Source organism: Bubalus kerabau, chromosome 21 (genome assembly GCF_029407905.1).
Source record: "Bubalus kerabau isolate K-KA32 ecotype Philippines breed swamp buffalo chromosome 21, PCC_UOA_SB_1v2, whole genome shotgun sequence".
NCBI lineage: Eukaryota > Metazoa > Chordata > Mammalia > Artiodactyla > Bovidae > Bubalus > Bubalus kerabau.
In genome coordinates, this window is record NC_073644.1 from 36640526 (window position 1) to 36659974 (window position 19449).

The 19449-nt window shown below is 36.4% G+C and overlaps 2 protein-coding genes across 7 annotated transcripts in view; one reads left to right on the forward strand and one right to left on the reverse strand.

Moving 5' to 3' along the window:
* Positions 1 to 19449, reverse strand: part of RBBP8 (RB binding protein 8, endonuclease) — an 81921-nt gene that overhangs the window by 18181 nt on the left and 44291 nt on the right. For all 6 annotated transcript variants that reach the window (XM_055558946.1, XM_055558947.1, XM_055558945.1 and 3 more), the window contains 7 exons: positions 16200 to 16266; positions 8095 to 8270; positions 5890 to 5994; positions 4416 to 4501; positions 2762 to 2874; positions 588 to 1467; positions 379 to 505 (listed from right to left, as the gene is read on the reverse strand). In XM_055558946.1, coding sequence (XP_055414921.1) covers positions 379 to 505; positions 588 to 1467; positions 2762 to 2874; positions 4416 to 4501; positions 5890 to 5994; positions 8095 to 8270; positions 16200 to 16266 — 1554 coding nt within the window. The remainder of the gene's footprint in view (positions 1 to 378; positions 506 to 587; positions 1468 to 2761; positions 2875 to 4415; positions 4502 to 5889; positions 5995 to 8094; positions 8271 to 16199; positions 16267 to 19449) is intronic.
* The window catches only part of LOC129635779 (craniofacial development protein 2-like), a 43973-nt gene that overhangs the window by 15690 nt on the left and 8834 nt on the right, over positions 1 to 19449 (forward strand). The gene's annotated exons all lie outside the window — the stretch shown is intronic.

A 19449-nucleotide genomic window follows, 5' to 3' on the forward strand; every position in this document is an offset into this window, starting at 1 on the left:
GAACAAGGTTTGGATGATAAATTTCTACTTTTTATATTTTAAAAATCTGTATAGTTTAAATTTTTAAAGCTTTCTTTTTGTAAAGAAAACAAGAAACAACTACATAAAAGAATTAAATCTATAAAATCACCTATAAAAGTAGGTTATTAAAGATTTAATCAATTTATTAAAATCAATTTATTTTTTCAAAAAGTAGAAGAGCAGGAAAATTTTAAGGTGAAACCAGTAAGAACTGTGCTATAAACACAGAAACACACAGAGATAAACTATTTTTTCCAGAAACAATGAAATCTATCCAAAGAATGTAAATAATAAATTACAATACTCAATATAAATTCATTAAAAAGAGAGTGGAAATGCTATTTATAGTTTACATACCTTGGTTGTTTTGTAGAGATTTTGTTTTAGCAATTCTACATGGATTTAACTGAAGAACTGATGCAACTTCACATGCTCCACGGACTGATCTGGTTTTTATCTTTATAGGCTCATGAGAACCAGCACCCTAAAACAGAAAAAATTATTAGCATCTAGGAAAAATCACAAACTACCATTTTAATCAAAATCTTTGAATATTGAACACATACCTTTGTGTCATCAAAAAGATTCTCTGTCTCCAAACTTTCACGTGGACGAAGAGGGATTTTAAATACTGGGTTTTCTTCCTTTATTTGTAACAGTGTTTTATTATCTGGAGATTTACTCAAGGACTGGAAAAGGGACTCCTGTAAACAGGGCTCTTCTGGGGAGTCTTTGGTTAGCCCACAGCTCCCGCTCAAGACCTTGCGGCTTGAGGAAGAGTCCCTTGGAATGGGCTTCAGAGCCTCATAGAGAGTCACTTGCCTAAATCTGATTTTAGAGTTCTCACTTCCTTGGCTTTTCTCTTGACATTGGATAGCTGAAAAGCGATCAGACAGATCCAGAGGTTTATCCATCACATAGTCTCCATTCATGGAAGAATGACTATCCAGTGGAAAAGGAAAAGCATTTTCTTTATCAAAGGAGGCTTGGGGACAGATTACTTCATCTTCACTTTCTTCCTCAATTTTCTTCCTTTTGGTTCTGCCTCCCAGTGACTTCAGGGGTACCACATGTTTATCTCTATCAGTATTTTTACTGTGACCAATATTATCCTGCTCACTTACAGGTTCACTTGTATTTTTATTTATAAGCATCTGCTTATTAGAAGATGACTGACTAGGGATCTTGTTCACTTCAGTCCCAAGAAGATGATGTGTGATAAGGGTTCCATCTTCAGATTTTGATCTAGGTTTCTCTGGTCCAGGGGCAGAAGTATTGCTGAGGGGCACTGTTTTCAGATGGGTTTTTTTCCCAGTCTCTAAAAGAGAAGGGGACAAACTTGTATTCAAACCTAAACTACTTTTCACGTTAGAGGGAGCTCCAAATACAGGAGATGATACCCGAGTAGTCAATTCTTCTTGAAAAGGAGTCTTTGAATCTGAAAACCTAAAAAAATAAAGAGTGGTAAAACTTTTTTCCTATTAAAGAAACAGGGTAAAAATTAAAAGATAAGCATAATGAGAAAACTTTTGCTAATACAGAATTATTAACAGTAAGGTTTTATCCACATATTAGAAGCAGATCATTGACCAAAATTTAAGATACAATACAGTTGCTGGCTTCTCTTTATTTGGCTGACAGAAAGCAGAGGGAAATGATACAGCAAACCTATCTCAATAACCATGATATTCCTATCTATAAATATTTTTCCTAAGTAACTTAAATAAATTCACTATATAAGAAAATATTTGAACAAATCTCAAATTCTTTTGTTGTTATGAAATCTTATCAAGAGTTAACTCCAAGAAACAAAATTCTTATACTACAGAACATAACTCATGACCCAGCCTGCCTGTAGCAGAGGAGACATCTGGGGTAGTAGAAAGATCATTAGGGTTAAGTCTGAAGAAGTGGAATGGCTAAGAGCCCCAACTTTCTTACTTAATAGTTGTGCGTGCAGGCTAAGTCGCTTCAGTCATGTCTGGCTCTTTGTGACCGTATGGACTGTAGCCCACCAGGTTCCTCTGTCCATGGGATTCTCCAGACAAGAATACTGAATACTGGAGTGGGTTGCCATGCCCTTCTCCAGGGAAAATCTTCCCGACTTAGGGATTGAACCCGCATCTCTTACATCTCCTGCAATAGCAGGCAGGTTCTTTACCACTAGCACCACCCGGGAAGCCCACTTAATAGTTGTGTGGCCTTAAAGACATTTAACTTCTGTGCGGCTGCATTTATGTTGACTGTAAAATATGGGGGTAATAAAACCTACTTTAATGACTTAGTATAATGACAATTAAATGTGATGTATGTATTTAAAAAAGAAGCAAAATGCTACATAAATATAGTACTGTTAGTTAATGGATGTTCTAAAATTAGTAAAAGCAACAGTGTATCCCAATCTTGAATGTTCATCAGAGCTAATGATGGATTTCATACAACATTCAGTTTTAGAAAATACAAATCCAGGAGGGATGACCGGATCCTAAAAAGAGATGAGGCTGGGACCTCTGAGGCACTGCTTGACAGAAGTACAGAAAGAACCTAATAGTAACATCCCGATCTCTATAGTAATGCAAAAAGCCCTCAACAGGTCATAAACTGGGGGAAATATTTTTTTTAAATAAAAATACAACCAGAATAACAAGCTGAGGGAGAGAAACAGTTTAAATCTGTGGAACTCGCTGCAATGGAATTTCATTAACAGTTTATAAGTTTTTACCAAAGTGCCCCAAATTACCTTAAATTATCTTCACTATTTCTTCTACATTCCTCAAAAGCTTGTTTTTTGTGATCTCCTTCCAGACAATGGTAGAGCTCATCACCAAGAGGGCTCTGAGGGCCTCGAGATTCCTTCAGTAATAAAATATAAAGTACATAAACACAATGGAGGATTATTCTTAAAAAGGAATGAAATACTGATACATGTTGTGATGCAGATGAACTCGAAAATAGGCTAAGTGAAAGACACCAGACCCAAAAGACACATGTAATTCCGTTTAAGTAAGTTATCCAGAATATGTAAATTCTTAAGGACAGAAAGCAGACTGATAATTGCTAATTCTAAAAAACCAGATTAGTTAGATGAAAGGAAGGGAACAGAGATGATTATTTATACTTATAGGAGACGAATTTAAAAGGATATTTAAAGAGCAGTGCTTCCCAAACTTTTGCATACACACAGATCAACTGAGGGTCCTATGAAAACATAAGTTCTCTTTCAGTAGGTCTGGGCTGGGTTTAAGATTTTCTCTCTCTCACAGATTTCCAGGGATGAAGATGCTGTTGGCCTGTGGATCACACTTTGAGCAGCAAATCTTTAGAGAGCAGTTCCCTCAATAGATTTGGTGTCTAAACTACTGACATGCCAAGTTTATTGGTAGGAGGGGATTTTAAAAAGTTAAAACATGTTTAGAGTTCAAAGGGTAAAAACTAACCACCATCACTTGAAGTCAGTTTTAAAACTAGAAAGAACCCCATCCCACTCCGCCCCCACACAAAAAAAATTCAAATGTAGTCAAAAGTCAATTCAATTTTGGAAATTCAACAGCAAGAAAACTTTATAAGAGCCTATATACACTTACTGACTAAAGCAAAGGGATATGTTTCAAAGCTGTATCAAAATGAAGCTTCCTTAAGATTGATGAAATCAAGGCTTCCATTTTTTAGAGATTGGTTAAGAAAAATAGTGAATGTATCTGATGTAAGGAAGCACTAAATAATGAAAAGAAAATCATGGGGTTAATTTCTGACTCAATCCCTAAGGATGTGGTCTAACTGCACTGGCATTTGTAAGGACAAAGATGAATTAAAACATTTGTAGTAGACCTAAGAATTTAGTCTGTTTTCCAAATAAAGCCCAGTTTAAAGGATGTCAAAAAGACCCAATAAATTCTGAACTCAATCTAAAGGTTTAAATCTTCTCTTTAAGTTGGAACAGGGTAGGGAGGAGAGAGGACAGGGAAGAGGTTTAGCTAAACCCTCTAAGCTAAGTTTTTTTTCATTATTTAACTTTTTATTGGAGTATAGACAATTAACAATGTTATGATAGTTTCAGGTGGACAGCAAAGGGACTTAGCCATATATATACACATGTATCCATTCTCCCCCAAACTCCCCTCCCATCCAGGTTGCCATATAACACTGAGCAGAGTTCCCTATAAATTCTGACTCAACCCATAACCTATATCCCAAGAATTCTAAAGACTTGCAGAGTTTTCTGCAACTGCCTGGAGTGAATAATATAAATGGGCCTTTTCTAGTGACATCAATTTTGTTCTCTTTATCTAATAATCTTTGGATAAAAAATTTTTTCTCTTGCTTAATTCTCTAAAAACTGACCTCAAAGGACACTAATTAATTCATATTTATTACCAAACTAAACAATTACTTACAGATTCTTCTTGAACACAAAGTCCAAGCGTTTCAGCAACTACTGTAGCTAAATTATCAGGAGGATAACTGCTTTTTCCATGTGGTTCTAAGTTTAAGGAAAAAAAACACAATTATACAATTGTAGAAACTAGCCATATGAAAACGTACAAAAAAGCAAATAAAAAGCTCAAAAGACCACTTTACAAAATGGCACTGAACAATTTTAAAAATTTTGTTTTATAAAGCCAGAAATACTATAAATTGCAGTACGTTGCAGGCTTATTGCCACTGAAAAAATTATCATTAAAAATATATAATTAAATGGATTTCTTGTGCTATATTAAAATTCCATGGAGAAAGTAATTGGAGGGGGGAAAAAAGTCTAAAACGGCTTTTAGACTGGGAGTGAAAATACAATACAGTTGAGAATCACTCCTTTCCGTGATGGAGAGCCTTGTGTCTAAGTATTGGAACTACTTCTCCCATCATCATTCACTTGCTTGGCAATCTCACCCAGTCTCATGGCTTCAGATCTCCCCTACATGCTAACAACCTCTATCCTAGACTCATCTATATTCACATTCACCTACCCATCAAAATATTTACCTGAATGTCTACTCAGTATCTGAAACAATATATTTTCAAAAACAAACTCCTGATTTCTAACCAACCCTCAGCTCCATCCTGCAACCCTCAGCTCCATCCTGCAAACCTCCAGCTACCAGTCTCTTTCCTCTTGAGTTGCCCAAAACAATCTCCCGTTCACTCACTCTGCCCTGCCCACAAAGAGCTCCTTAATGTTCTTCAAACAAACCAAAGAGCACCCTCACATCAAGGCCTCTGTGCTCACTGATGTCTCTACCTGGGATGCCCTTTGCCCTGAAATCCACATGACTCACCTTCTTCCCTCAGTCTCTGCTCAAATGTTACTTTTTTTTAATGTGAAACTTTCTAAAATCTCTTCTTACCCTGCTTTATTTTTCTTTAGAACTCCTGTTTCCTCTAACACATATTTACTTTCATTCTCCCCCAACGAGACTGTAAGCTCTATAAGGTTAAACATTTTGTTTAGTGCCTGGTATACAGTAGGCACTCAAATACTTGTTGAATGAATGAGTAAACCATAGTAAAGCCTTATTTACTTAAAATTACTAACAATTTGTATTAAACTGGATAAGGCTTCTCAGTCCATTGAATTTTCCAGGCAAGAATACTGGAGTGAGTAGCCATTCCCTTCTCCAGGAGATCTTCCTGACCCAGGGATCGAATCTGGGTCTTCTGCACTGCCGGCAGATTCTTTATCATCTAAGCCACAAGGGAAGCCCACGGATATTAATATGAACTAATAACAGGATACATTACTTTCCAATATGAAAAAGACTACTAAACAAGTAATACAAACAAAATTATATGGAAAATATTTTAAAATATTGTCTAAATTCACATGGTTGGCCACTCTTGCCCACCAATTTATAATCTTAGTATCTTGCTTACTAGCCACTGGAGCTTGACTCTGATCACAAGTGTCAGCCACTAGAATTTCACTTTCCTTAGGTTTATGTTGTGGATGAGCTGAAGACTTTGGTACTGTTCTCAATTCTAAGGGAAAAAAACAGGAGAGATTATAAATAAACAAACAATCATGATAGAATTAACATGCCAATACAAATCTATCTTTAAATGCACTGGAAGTTTATTTTATTGACATAACTTTAACAGTCTAATAAAGAGGTTATTCCTTTAGTTTCACTAAGAAAAAAAGTTGGAAGTTAAGACAGTGGGGGAGGAGAGGACTGGAACAGATAAACTTCTTCTGACCTAAGCCTTCTAGTGTTGTAATATTTTAAGGTGACCTTTCCTTGTGGAAATAAGTGGGTTCATCTGCAATGAATACTGCATCATATTGCTTTTCGTCTTTATTTCAGAGTTTTCATTTTCTGGAAGGAAATCTGAAACATACTTTATCAGAAATCATTCCACTATTTAAGGATTTAATTCAAAGAAAACCAAAAGAAGGACAAAGTAAAGGGGAATAGATTTTTACTAATTATAACTAGAACTTATCCTAAAAAGCACTAAATGGCAACCTACTCCAATATTCTCACCCAGAGAATTCCATGGACAGAGGAGCCTGGTGGGCTATAGTCCATGGAGCCATAAAGAGTCAGACACGACTGAGTGGTTAACACACAAACACACATTTTAAAATAAACAAGCATGGGTATTAGACAAAGAAAAGGAGTAATTAGTCATTAAATTAGTTTTAAAATAATTTGCATGGCTCAAAAGTGATATTTTAAAACCAAAATTTCATAGTCCAAGTAAAAATGATCAGAACAAGATTAAAACTGACATGGTTTTAAACAGTTACAAGTTATTCTCATATAACAAAGATAAACCAAGAGCATTTGTACAAGATGACTTTCCTGAAAAAGAAAATTGCTGTGATTTGTTTTTCTGGATATTCTTTCAGATAGATTTAAACATGATCTAAACTATGCTGATGCTTATCTGTGGTTATTCATGTCCTGTATGATACCAGACTAAAAGGCCCACAAATGTTCATTCTAGATCCAAGATGTTACATTTTACTTTAGCTCCTAATTACGTATAAGATTTTTAACAATGCTTTTGTTTTCCACTAGATGGTGATGCAAGCTCATATAAAATGGGAAAAAACGGTGTCAATTTTCCAATATCAAAAATTAAGACTACTATTTTCTTTTAAAGGCAGAGCTGGTGTCAACAATTTATCTGCATTATAAAAATAACTCTAAGACTAGATATACTCCTTCTCCTCAAATGCTTTCCTTGTTACAAAGAGTTTAGGTTAAAGATGGAAGTTCTAATTACTGATTTACTTAATATTAAAAGGAATATAAATATTAAATAAATATTAAACTAGAATAAATATTAGAAATAATATTAGAATAAATATTAAAAGGAATGAGCACTGTGACACACCACAGGATAAATTTCAGGACTACATGAAAATGTAGTTTCAAAGCATTTGCCAGAAATGGCGCCTCGAATTAAGAAATATGCCACTGATAAGCCACCATCTAGAAACATTATAAAACCATTTCCTGATTTACCACCAAGTGCTACACATTAGAAAAATTAAAAATAGGTAGTGAATGCTTTGATGGGAGTAGCTATGGATAATACTTCCAAAGTACAAAAATTTAGAGGCAGGAAGATCTATATTTGAATTTTGACTCATCCACTTGACAGTCTATTTAAGTCCTTTTAGGAACAAATCTTTCCTCATCTATAAAACGAAGAAGCTAGAAGCTACCCCACAATCCTGTCCTGAGAGATAAAATACAGTAACAATGTATTCAAATAACTCAGCATAATAACCACCATACAGGAGGTGGAACTCAATGTTAGCCTACCTTCCTCTTTCATTGTATCCCACTCAGATATACACATAGGGATAGTTTTTAAACAAAAAGGAAAAAACTATTCCCTACATTTGTAAAATGCTGAGTGTTTACATATTCAGATGAGCAAATCATGTCTATACATAACAGAGGCAGAAGATACCTTCCCAGTCACTTCACTGATGGAAGTTAAGGTTATAGTTGTAATGTACGTTACCCTGAACAGTGACTATCTTCCTAACAATAGACGAAAACTTTTTTTTTTTTTTTTTAAAACAGAACTGGGTAACTAAGCTACAACTCTAATCCTCACCATGTGCACAGCCAGAGTGCTCCAGTTTAGCATGTGTTTGCTCTATATATCGGACGCGGAGGTTCTCCTTTCTTCGTAGCCGATTAGTGCCAGAAAATGAAAAGGTTGTTATTGGTGAATCTGGAATAACATCTTCCTCAGATTCGAGATCAGTTGCTTTATGTGGTTGATCATTCCTAGTGGAAAATAAGGATAATTAAAAGAAAATCAGTTCAATAAATATTTATTAAAACATTTGCCACATAGTATGAGCTATAGTAGAACACTCTCAGGAAGATCCTCTGAAGGAGGAAATGGCACCCCCACTCCAGTATCCTTGCCTGAAAACTCCCATGGACAGAGGAGCCTGGTGGGCTGCAGTCCATGCGACTGCAAAAGAGTAGGACATGAAGACTGAGTGAATAAACAACAGCAGCCAAACACAGGTATGAAGTTGGAAGAGAAATAATTCCTTGCATCTAACATTCCTAAATACAAGGATCAGAGATATACTCAAATGACTAGAATACCAGGTGGAAAATATTATTGTGAGAGGTGAAGTAGAAAGTGTAGTTGGTGGTACTTCAGGCGAAAATTAAAAGAATTTTAAACAGCAGAGAAAATCCACAGAGGATCCTGCAAGTTTGAGAAGGGCAGGCAGTAGTACCGTGTACTTGTGTTAGAGAGGGACACGTTGGAACTACATGAAGGAGAGCCTCGAGTTAAGTATGCACATCATTTAGAAAGCAAGAGGAAAGGAATTAAGGTTTTAGAGATGGCAGTAATGTGACAGTCTAGCAGCAGGACTGTGCAAGATTGGCTGGGACAGAAAGAAAGGGGGCAGTGGCTGTAATAGTCTAGGCAGGAGCATCTGCAGGTTTGAGCTGGAATTCTGAAGATAGGTATGGAAAGAAAGGGACCAGTGTTAAACACTGACAAGAGAACCAGTAAGTTTTCATTTCAGTTCAGTTTAGTCACTCAGTCATCTCCGACTCTTTGCGACCCCATGGACTGCAGCACGCCAGGCCTCCCTGTCCATCACCAACTCCCGGAGTCTACCCTAACTCACATCCATTGAGTCGGTGATGCCATCCAACCATCTCATCCTCTGTCCTCCCCTTCTCTGGCTGCCCTCAATCTTTCCCAGCATCAGGGTCTTTTCAAATGAGTCAGCTCTTCACATCAGGTGGCCAAAGTATCGGACTTTCAGCTTTAACATCAGTCCTTCCAATGAACACCTAGGACTGATCTCCTTTAGGATGGACTGGTTGGATCTCCTTGCAGTCCAAGGCACTCTCAAGAGTCTTCTCCAACACCACAGTTCAAAAGCATTAATTCTTTGGCACTCAGCTTTCTTTATAGTCCAACTCTCGCATCCGTACATGACTACTAGAAAAACCATAGCTTTGACTAGATGGACCTTTGCTGGCAAAGTAATGTCTCTGCTTTTTAACATGCTGTCTAGGTTGTCTAGGTCATAACTTTCCTTCTAAGGAGTAAACGCTTTTTAATTTCATAGCTGCAGTCACCATCTGCAGTGATTTTGGAGCTCAAAAAAATAAAGTCAGCCACTGTTTCCCCATCTATTTCTCATGAAGTGATAGGACCAGATGCCATGATCTTAGTTTTCTGAATGTTGAACTTTAAGCCAACTTTTTCATTCTCTTCTTTCACTTTCATCAAGAGGCTCTTTAGGTCTTTTTCACTTTCTGCCATAAGGGTGGTATCATCTGCATACCTGCGGTTATTGATATTTCTCCCGGCAATCTTGATTCCAGCTTGTGCTTCTTCCAGCCCAGTGTTTCTCATGATGTACTCTGCATATAAGTTAAATAAGCAGGGTGACAATATACAGCCTTGACGTACTCCTTTTCCTATTTGGAACCAGTTGTTGTTCCATGTCCAGTTCTAACTGTTGCTTCCTGACCTGCATACATCAATAAGATTGGCAAATGAGAGATTAAGTGTCTTAAATAATACAAGGCTGTATACTGTCACTCTGCTTATTTAACGAATATGCAGAGTACATCATGAGAAATGCTGGACTGGAAGAAACACAAGCTGGAATCAAGATTTCCAGGAGAAATATCAATAACCTCAGATATGCAGATGACACCACACTATAACAGAAAGCAAAGGAGAACTAAAGAGCCTCTTGATGAAAGTGAAAGAGGAGAGTGAAAAAGTTGGCAACTCAACATTCAAAAAACTAAGATCATGGCATCCGGTCCCATCACTTCATGGGAAATAGATGGGGAAACAATGGAAATAGTGACAGACTTTATTTTTTTTGTACTCCAAAATCACTGCAGATGATGACTGCAGCCATGAAATTAAAAGACATTTGCTCCTTGGAAGAAAAGTTATGACCAATCAAGACAGCATATTAAAGAGAAGAGACATTACTTTGCCAACAAAGGTCCATCTAGTTAAAGCTATGATTTTTCCAGTCATGTATGGATGTGAGAGTTGGACTACAAAGCAAGCTGAGCACCAAAGAACTGATGCTTTTGAACTGTGGTGTTGGAGAAGACTCTTGAGAGTCCCTTGGACTGCAAGGAGATCCAACCAGTCCATCCTAAAGGAAAACAGTACTCAATATTCATTGAAAGCTCCAACTCCAATATTTTGGCCATCTGATGAGAAGAACTGACTCATTTGAAAAGACTCTGATGCCTGGAAAGATTGAAGGCGGGAGGAGAACAGGATGACAGAGGATGAGATGGTGGGATGGCTTCACCAACTCAATGAATGTAAGTTTGAGTAAGCTCTGGGATTTGATGATGGACAGGGAGCCCTGGCGTGCTGCAGTCCATGGGGTCGCAAAGAGCCAGACACGACTGAGTGACTGAACTGAACTGAAGTAATACCAACACTGATAGCACCGATGTTAGTTACAGGCTTGCAATGGCAGGCACTCTTCAAAGTGCTACATGTATCAGTTTAAGCATAAGGTATTACTCTCACTTTACAAAAGGAAAAATTAAGATATAGAGATTAAGTGACTTACTAAAATAAAAGTAAGTAACAGAAACAAGATCTAAACCCTGGCAGCCAGACTCCCAAAGACAATACTATTATCCTTGGTATAGACCATGGAACTAATGACTGACTACAAGTAGGACTCAAACAGTTCCATTAAAACAAGTCATACTATGTCACTCTTCTGATTAAAACCTGCCACATCTTCCCACTTAACTGAAAACACAAGCCAAAGTCTTTACAATGATTGATTTATCTCCCTCCCCTTATTACCCATCTGACCCCTTTCAAATTATATTCTACTCTAGCCACCCTCGTTTCCCCAAGGCTCCACACCAGGCACATTCCTACTTTATGTTCTTTGCTCCAGCTGTCCCATCTGCTTGGAATGCCCAGCCCCAGATATCACAAGGCTAATTATTTCATCTTTTCCAAGTGTTTGCTGGAGTTTTACCTTCTCATCATTGCCTGCCTTAAACATGCTATTTAAAACTGCAACCCCCTTCCCACACCCTAGTACTCCCATTCCTTATTAGTATTCCGCTGTTACTTTATCCATAGCACTTACTGCTTTCTAACTTAGTACATAATTGATTTGTCTACTGCGCATTGGCCAGAATTGTGAGCTCCAAAAGGCTAAGCCTCTTTTTGGCTCACTGATACATCAAGAGTATCTGCAACAGTGGGTACCTGGTACATGCTCAATAAGTATTTGTTGAATGAATGAATATGGAAGATTCCTGATTCCACTAGAAAAATAAATTCATGCTGATCTAGACATACGTTCTTGCCCAATTCAATTCAAGACTGAAGGTACACAAAGATTGGGTTATGATTGAATTGTGGGTATTGAGTAAAATAAATTCATTTTAACTCAACTGACTTTCCCATGTCAAACCATTTTGACCTTATTTGCCAATAATTTTTATCAGTCTGTCAGGCATTTAAGTTTTACATGACAAAACCAGTCTTTTCTAATATAGTCCTATCAATTTGTATGACTATGTATTTCCAAAGAATGAGATTTTTATAAACTATGACCAAGTCTTTTTAATTGAGATTAATTTTTCCTAACAGATTTATATCTTAATTTTCTAGATAATATCAGTATTATTGTGGTCTATAATCCTATGCTCCATTCCAAGGAAAATCTTTAGAGCTAATATCTACCTACAATTACCATTTTATTCTGGAAAAAACAAAGCAAGCTAAAGTCATATGAGAAAGTCTTACAAATTAATGGAGTGTGAAATCTATCTGACCTTGCTTTAACTAATCACGTCACAGGCTACCTGCCTATTAGTCATAAAAATTCAACCTGAAACATGAATGAGTCACGAGAAGAAACTGATTTCCTGGCAGTCAATCTAGAAGTAGCTGGGATCACAAAAGGGAACCCACCCCCTCCGACCCAAGAAAAACCAGCTCTAACTAGAGGTATCTAAACTAAGTAAACAAGTGCTGGCTTTGTCCTCCTTTGTCCTTTGTCATAAAAGAAAAAGGGAAAAATACAACTTTCCATATCTTCATTAAATTTCTTCTTTAAAGCATTTCGTCTCATTCTGATTTTCTGAGAAAAGTTAAAAGTTTATGCCACACCTTTTGGTTAATTAGGGATTGAACACAGGTCTCCTGCACTGTAGGAGAATTCTTTACCATCTGAGCCACACTTACTAGTCATGTTGGGTAAGTTAGTTAACCTTTCTGAGTCTCAGTTACCTCATCTATTAAAGTAGATACAGTACTGTACTTTCCTACTTCATTTTTCTGGAAAATTTGAAAGAAATGATATATGTAAAAACGTAATGCAATGCCCAGAAAATAGTATTTAATCAATATTGCACCTTATTTTACAATGAAGACTCCTTTGATGTAAGGTTTTCACAAACAACTACTACAAAGTCATGACTCTAAAGTCCTGTACTTTTATACCACCACAAAAAGTCTACAAGTAGAGGATAGGGGAAGACTTTGACTTGAAGGTTCTAGTTAGCAGTAAACCCAGTAAGGTCAAAATATACCTATCTTGACTACATTAGTATTAGGGCTTCCCAGGTGGGTCAGTGGTGAAGCATCTGCCTTTCAATGCAGGAAATGTAGGAGATGTGGGTTTGAGCTCCACATCAGGGAGATCCCCTGGAGGAGGAAATAGCAACCCACTCCAGTATTCTTGTCTGGAGAATCCCATGGGCAGAGGAGCCTGGTAGGCTACAGTCCATGGGATTGCAAAGAGTTGGACATGAATGAACAACTGAGCATGCAGCACATACAATGTAAGTAAAAAGATACAGAAAAATGGAGTAGGCAGTACTACTCTACTGGTCAGACAATACCTAGAGGATTGACTTAATTAAAATATTGACAAACCGAAACATTAAAAGAGAAATAATTTGAAGAGTCTTCAAGTAACGTCTCATGAGGAATAGTTAATGAACAGAAAATATTTACTCTGCATATTTACCTACTTATGATGAAGACTCAGGAAGGCCCCATACCTATCTTTAAAGCACACAAAGGGCCATCAAGTAGAAGGAGGGGTAAACTTGTTCCAGATGGTCCCAGAAATTAAAATCAGACTCAGCAAGTATCACTCCGTAAAGTGATCTCTACCCAGACTTAGAACTTACTAACAGTATCATCTCACTAAAATTAAATACACTTGGGAGACAGCGAACCTATATAAAAGGTATTTAAATAATGGTGCTTTAAGTTATACAAGGGATTCAGTTTAAAAGAGAACACTGAGGGAATTTCCCTGGCCCAGTGATTAGGACTCTGCACTTTCAATGCCGAGGGTGAGGGTTTTAAAAAAAAAGACTCCTTTGACTTTCACTCACCCAGGACATTCATTTCCCAAAACAAAGTGAGTCATGTCCTCAAAACTTAATTATTTTCTTTCTGTAACTGGTACAGTTGAATATATATTTTAAATTTCATAACAGCAAACCTTTTTCTGAATAATTTATTATACTGTCACTGAACAACTGTCCTACCTTAAAAGGTATCTGTAACATCTAACCCAGATTAGGTGAATCAGAATTACTGCATTTAGCAAGAAAAAACATAAATAAAATAATACTTTTTCTAAAGTTCAGAGAAACTTCAGACAAGATAATACTTACTTTTTTTCCAATTGAAAGCAAAAGAGAATATGTTTGAGGAGAATAAGCTGGCTTATGTGAATAAATGTCTTAAATTTCAGGAGAGAACTGAAAGACACAACAGATTATCCCCTATACTGTCCTGAGGAAGGCATGTACTAAATAAAAGATACATGCCCTAAACTCACTGATATGATTGGGGTGACCTTTACATCACAGAACATAAATTAATGTAGGTCAACCACCACTCATCTGAAATCTTTGAACCAGATGCAATTCAGAACTCAAGTTTTTTTTAAAAATGAAGGGTAATACAGAGAATATATAGTTTGTTACAAAACACTTTCAGTGGAGCCTGAGGTATCACCCTGCAGTCAAGCACACTGACACTATCACAGTAAAGCACAGGAATGCTTACAGGAAGTGGGACAAACAAGGAAGACTATAATAAAAACTGGGCTTTCCCTGGTGGCTCAGTGGTAAGAATCTGCCTGCCAATGCAGGAGATGTGGGTTTGATCCCTGGGTCAGGAAGATCCCCTGGAGAAGGAAATGGCAACCCACTCCAGTATTCTTCCCTGCTAAATCCGAAGGATAGAAAAGCCTGGTGGGCTACATTTCATGGGTCACAAGGAGTCAGATGTGTCTTAGCAACTGAACAACAATAATAAAAAGTATCTTGTCAGTTGAGGTGAGGGTATGTTGTAACATTTCAAAAAAACCATTTGAGGCTTTGGAATCATATAGAAATGATTGTGAATTTGTGTTCTAGCCTCATTTCAATATTCAGCACAAGTAAAATCAGTAAGTGCTGACATCTTCATACACACTTGTTTAATAACCTCAGTCTGGCCCCAAATCCTTCTTTCCTCATTTGTTATCCCCCCTCAAAATTCTCCTTGGCTACCAATGTTCAGTGGACTGCTAACATGGCAAAAATATCAAAATCTTTTTGGACACCAACTACTTAAAAAAAGCACTGATATGATTAAAGATGCTAATTCCACTTGTGAGATGTGTTTATACATAAGACAATAACTAAGGCAAAATCATCTTATGTCTACATAGTTTAGCAAAGTTTTTGCAGATGTCCACTTAAATTCAACAGTCTTTAAAAACCTTGGAAACCATTAAGACTACCCTGAATTGTAACTCTTAAAAAGATATTACATAAACTTGACACAAATGGGAACTAAGAACTGGCCATATCTCTTGCTCTGTATCAGACTAGACCCAGAAAAACAGATTCTTTTTTTGAGACACTGTCAAATAATGGAGAGAACAGAGTCTTCTAAGTCAGAAGATGGGGTTCTGAGTGATGTCTCGTTATCTACTAGTTTTGAGACCACGGCAAGTTATTTGACTTCTGTAAGATGTGGATTCCTTGTCCATAAAGTGGAGACAATAAAACTACCTTGAAGAATCACAGTGAGGATTAGAAATAATAAACATAGAACACAAAGAAGAGTAACTGGTATACAGGATAAAAGTTATTATTTTTATTAACAAAAACTGGGGGAGAGGGAAAGGAGGAAGTTCTCCAGGCCTGAGAAACATGTAAGAGGAAATAATCATTCATATTACTTTTATTAAGTTTCTAGGACAGAGCTGGAAAGGTGGTAACAAAACTCAGTATTTATTTAAAATAGAAGTATTTCAAATAATTTATTTGAATAATTTATAAGTTATAAAAATGAAAATGCTTTAAATTAAAATGTTTTGATAATTTATACATTCACATGTATACTCTTGTGAGTATACTCATACTTTATACTCTTTATAGTATATACTCTTTAAAGTATATACTTTATACTCTTCTAAGAGTATAAGATAAGAGATGCATACAAAGTCTTCATATATACTTCTGAAACAAAAATACAGTGATTTTCCTTGTATTTTCAACTGCAGAATACTTTATAATTTTTAAAAAAGAAATCTTTGATTCTTACTATACCTTTACAGTTTGCATAGCTAAGTAAAATGAAGAAAGAGAAGGTAGGGGAAAATACTCAATTTTCTGCCACAATTAAGAAAAAATACTTACTCAATTTTCTGCTGCAGCTGTTCAGAAAGCTTTTTATTTTCTTCCTGTAGAGTGTTCTTTTCATTCACTTAAATATAATATGAAAAGAAAGCATAAATTATAGCTATATTAGGATGCATGTCAGGCTCTTTCAATAATTTCAACATTCATGGAGAAATTAGGATTTCAAATTCTAAGTTGTATGTTAGGGTTAATGCTACTATTCAAAACTAATTTGTTACTAGGTAGTGATTACTACACCTCACACTATGCCAGTTTCACATAAATGATTAACTGATAATTTTATGTAATGCTTGTGGGCAAAAAAGAAAGAGGACCTCATGTCCTGGGCAGTAGAGTTTAATTATTCATACTGAAGACAAGAAAGCATTCCACCCGGTTACTCAATCCTACTAATTTCAAATACCATTTTAGTGAGTCATTTATCTCAAAATAAATCTAATCATAAAATATAACAGTGAATATCAGTATAATTTTTTATAACAGAAGCACACTTAAGTAGATTTTCTTCCTTAGTCATACTCTATGTTGCATGAATAATTATGGTATCAATAACTTAATATACCACTGAAGTAGCATCTCCTTGTTTGACTCTACCTTGACTAAATTTTCCTATCCATCCTTATTTATAAAGCAAAAACTCAGTTTGGAGCTATAATTTCTTTGGCTGCCAGAACAAAATTTTTATTAATCCTTGATATTATGTCACTGGTTAAGCATGTGTTTTACTTGGAGGAATATATCAAAGAGATCAAGTCAGAATAAGTACAATTAACCTCTAATAAATAAAGTTAATCACACTCCAAAAATCTGTTAATAATTTAGTGGTTTAAAAATCTCAACATATTTTCTTACATTGAGTAAATAAAAATTTGTTGACTATATACAATATGTGAGGGCTACTAAACTGCCTCCTTTGGAGGATCGGGGAAAAAACTCCACAAAAACCTTAAGATATGACAGTGACCTAAAGGAAAGTATAGTCTAATAAGACACAAGATATTATATAAACTTTTTTTTAAACTGCTGAAAGTAACAAAGGTGTTAAAAGAAGCACAGATAAAATACTAAATGAAATTCCAAGGAAAAAAAGGTTTACTTTGGCCTGTTAAGAAAATCAGGAAAGGATCCGAGAGGACACCTGAGCCAGAGACAGAAAGAGACATCCAAGAGACTCCCACACCACTGCCACAATCAACAACAAAAACAAACTGTGAGTGAAATCCAAGCAGAGTCAGCAAGCAGTTGTTGGTATCAGCATTGATGGAGGAACTGAACTTGAAATTTCCAGTTCAAGCCTGAACTTCTGGAATGGAGCCAGAGTGATCCTAATTCAATGACCACTAGAGTCAGTAGAAAATGACTCATATATAGATTCCCAAGTATTTCAGATAACAGCATTACTTTACATAATAATAAAATGTTTAAAGATTTAAAAGACGGAGGGCCTCGAACTAACATGATAGAAGTGATTACCAAAAGAGAGCAGGCAGACAAGACTGAGGTAATCAGTATCGATATAATAATTAACATAACTGACACACTAAATACATAAAATTCCAAGTGTCTATTATGCTCAAAACAGAGAAAGCCCCACTCACCTCCAAAGCAAAACAAAACATAACATACGCAACACACAACACCTCATTTGTCACCATTGTAGGTAACTAATATATAAGATCAAATTCTGAAAACTGGAAATTAAAGGGAAAATATTAAGATGTATCATGCCTTTCTAGTAGGAACTACATCCTACGGTAAACAGTAGCCCTAACTGATGAGGGAGAATTCTTGTTTACAAAAAAATGTCATCTGATGAATGTAAGAAGAATAACAGAAATGGAAAATTATCATTTTGTAATCTGTAATTAAATAATTGATTCAGGCCAGAATCACCAATGGATACTAAAATTATTAAAGATTGAGGGAGAACTGTATTTTTGCAAGATTTCAAAATATCACACATCCATCCTTCCAACTCAGACTACTTGGTACCAGGGGAAGATTCAACTGTATAATGGAGAAATCTAACAATCAACCCCCAAAGAGTGGAAGAACCTGACAATACCTATATCCTGATAGGATGCAATATAAAGTAGACAATTTTACCCATGAAGTACGGTTGTCAAAAAGGTTTAATCTGGACCTACCAAACTTTCAGATCCAATTTCTATTTTATAGGAAATAAACAAGGTAAAGAAAATGATGAGGATTATTCAGAGGGTGGCATAATTTTAGAAAACAGTCCTACTTCTTCAAGAATTCAATGTCATAAATGAAAATGTAATACTTTTCTACTCACTGATAACCTTATATTCCTAAATAAATGCATGCATACAAGTATTCATACACACCACAAAATCTATGGGTCTAAACCTGGCTCTTGAGAAACCTGTATACAGGTCAGGAAGCAACAGTTAGAACTGGACATGGAACAACAGACTGGTTCCAAATAGGAAAAGGAGTACATCAAGGCTGTATATTGTCATCCTGCTTATTTAACTTATATGCAGAGTACATCATGAGAAACGCTGGGCTGGAGGAAGCACAAGCTGGAATCAAGATTGCCGGGAGAAATATCAATAATCTCAGATGTGCAGATGACACCACTCTTATGGCAGAAAGTGAAGAAGAACTAAAGAGCCTCTTGATGAAAGTGAAAGAGGAGAGTGAAAAAGTTGGCTTAAAGTTCAACATTCAGAAAACTAAGATCATGGCATCCAGTCCCATCACTTCATGGGAAATAGATGGGGAAACAGTGGCTGACTTTATTTTTTTGAGCTCCAAAATCACTGCAGATGGTGAATGCAGCCATGAAATTAAAAGATGCTTACTCCTGGGAAAGACAGTTATGACCAACCTAGACAGCATATTAAAAAGCAGAGACATTACTTTGCCCACAAAGGTCCGTCTAGTCAAGGCTATGGTTTTTCCAGTAGTCATGTATGGATGGGAGAGTTGGACTATAAAGAAAGCTGAGTGCCAAAGAATGGATGCTTCTGAACTGTGGTGTTGGAGAAGACTCTTGAGAGTGCCTTGGACTGCAAGGAGATCCAACCAGTCCATCCTAAAGGAGATCAGTCCTGGGTGTTCATTGGAAGGACTGATGTTGAAGCTGAAAACTCCAGCACTTTGGCCACCTGATGAGAAGAGCTGACTCATTTGAAAAGACCCTGATGCTGGGAAAGACTGAGGGCAGGAAGAGAAGGGGATGACAGAGGATGAAATGGTTGGATGGCATCACTGACTC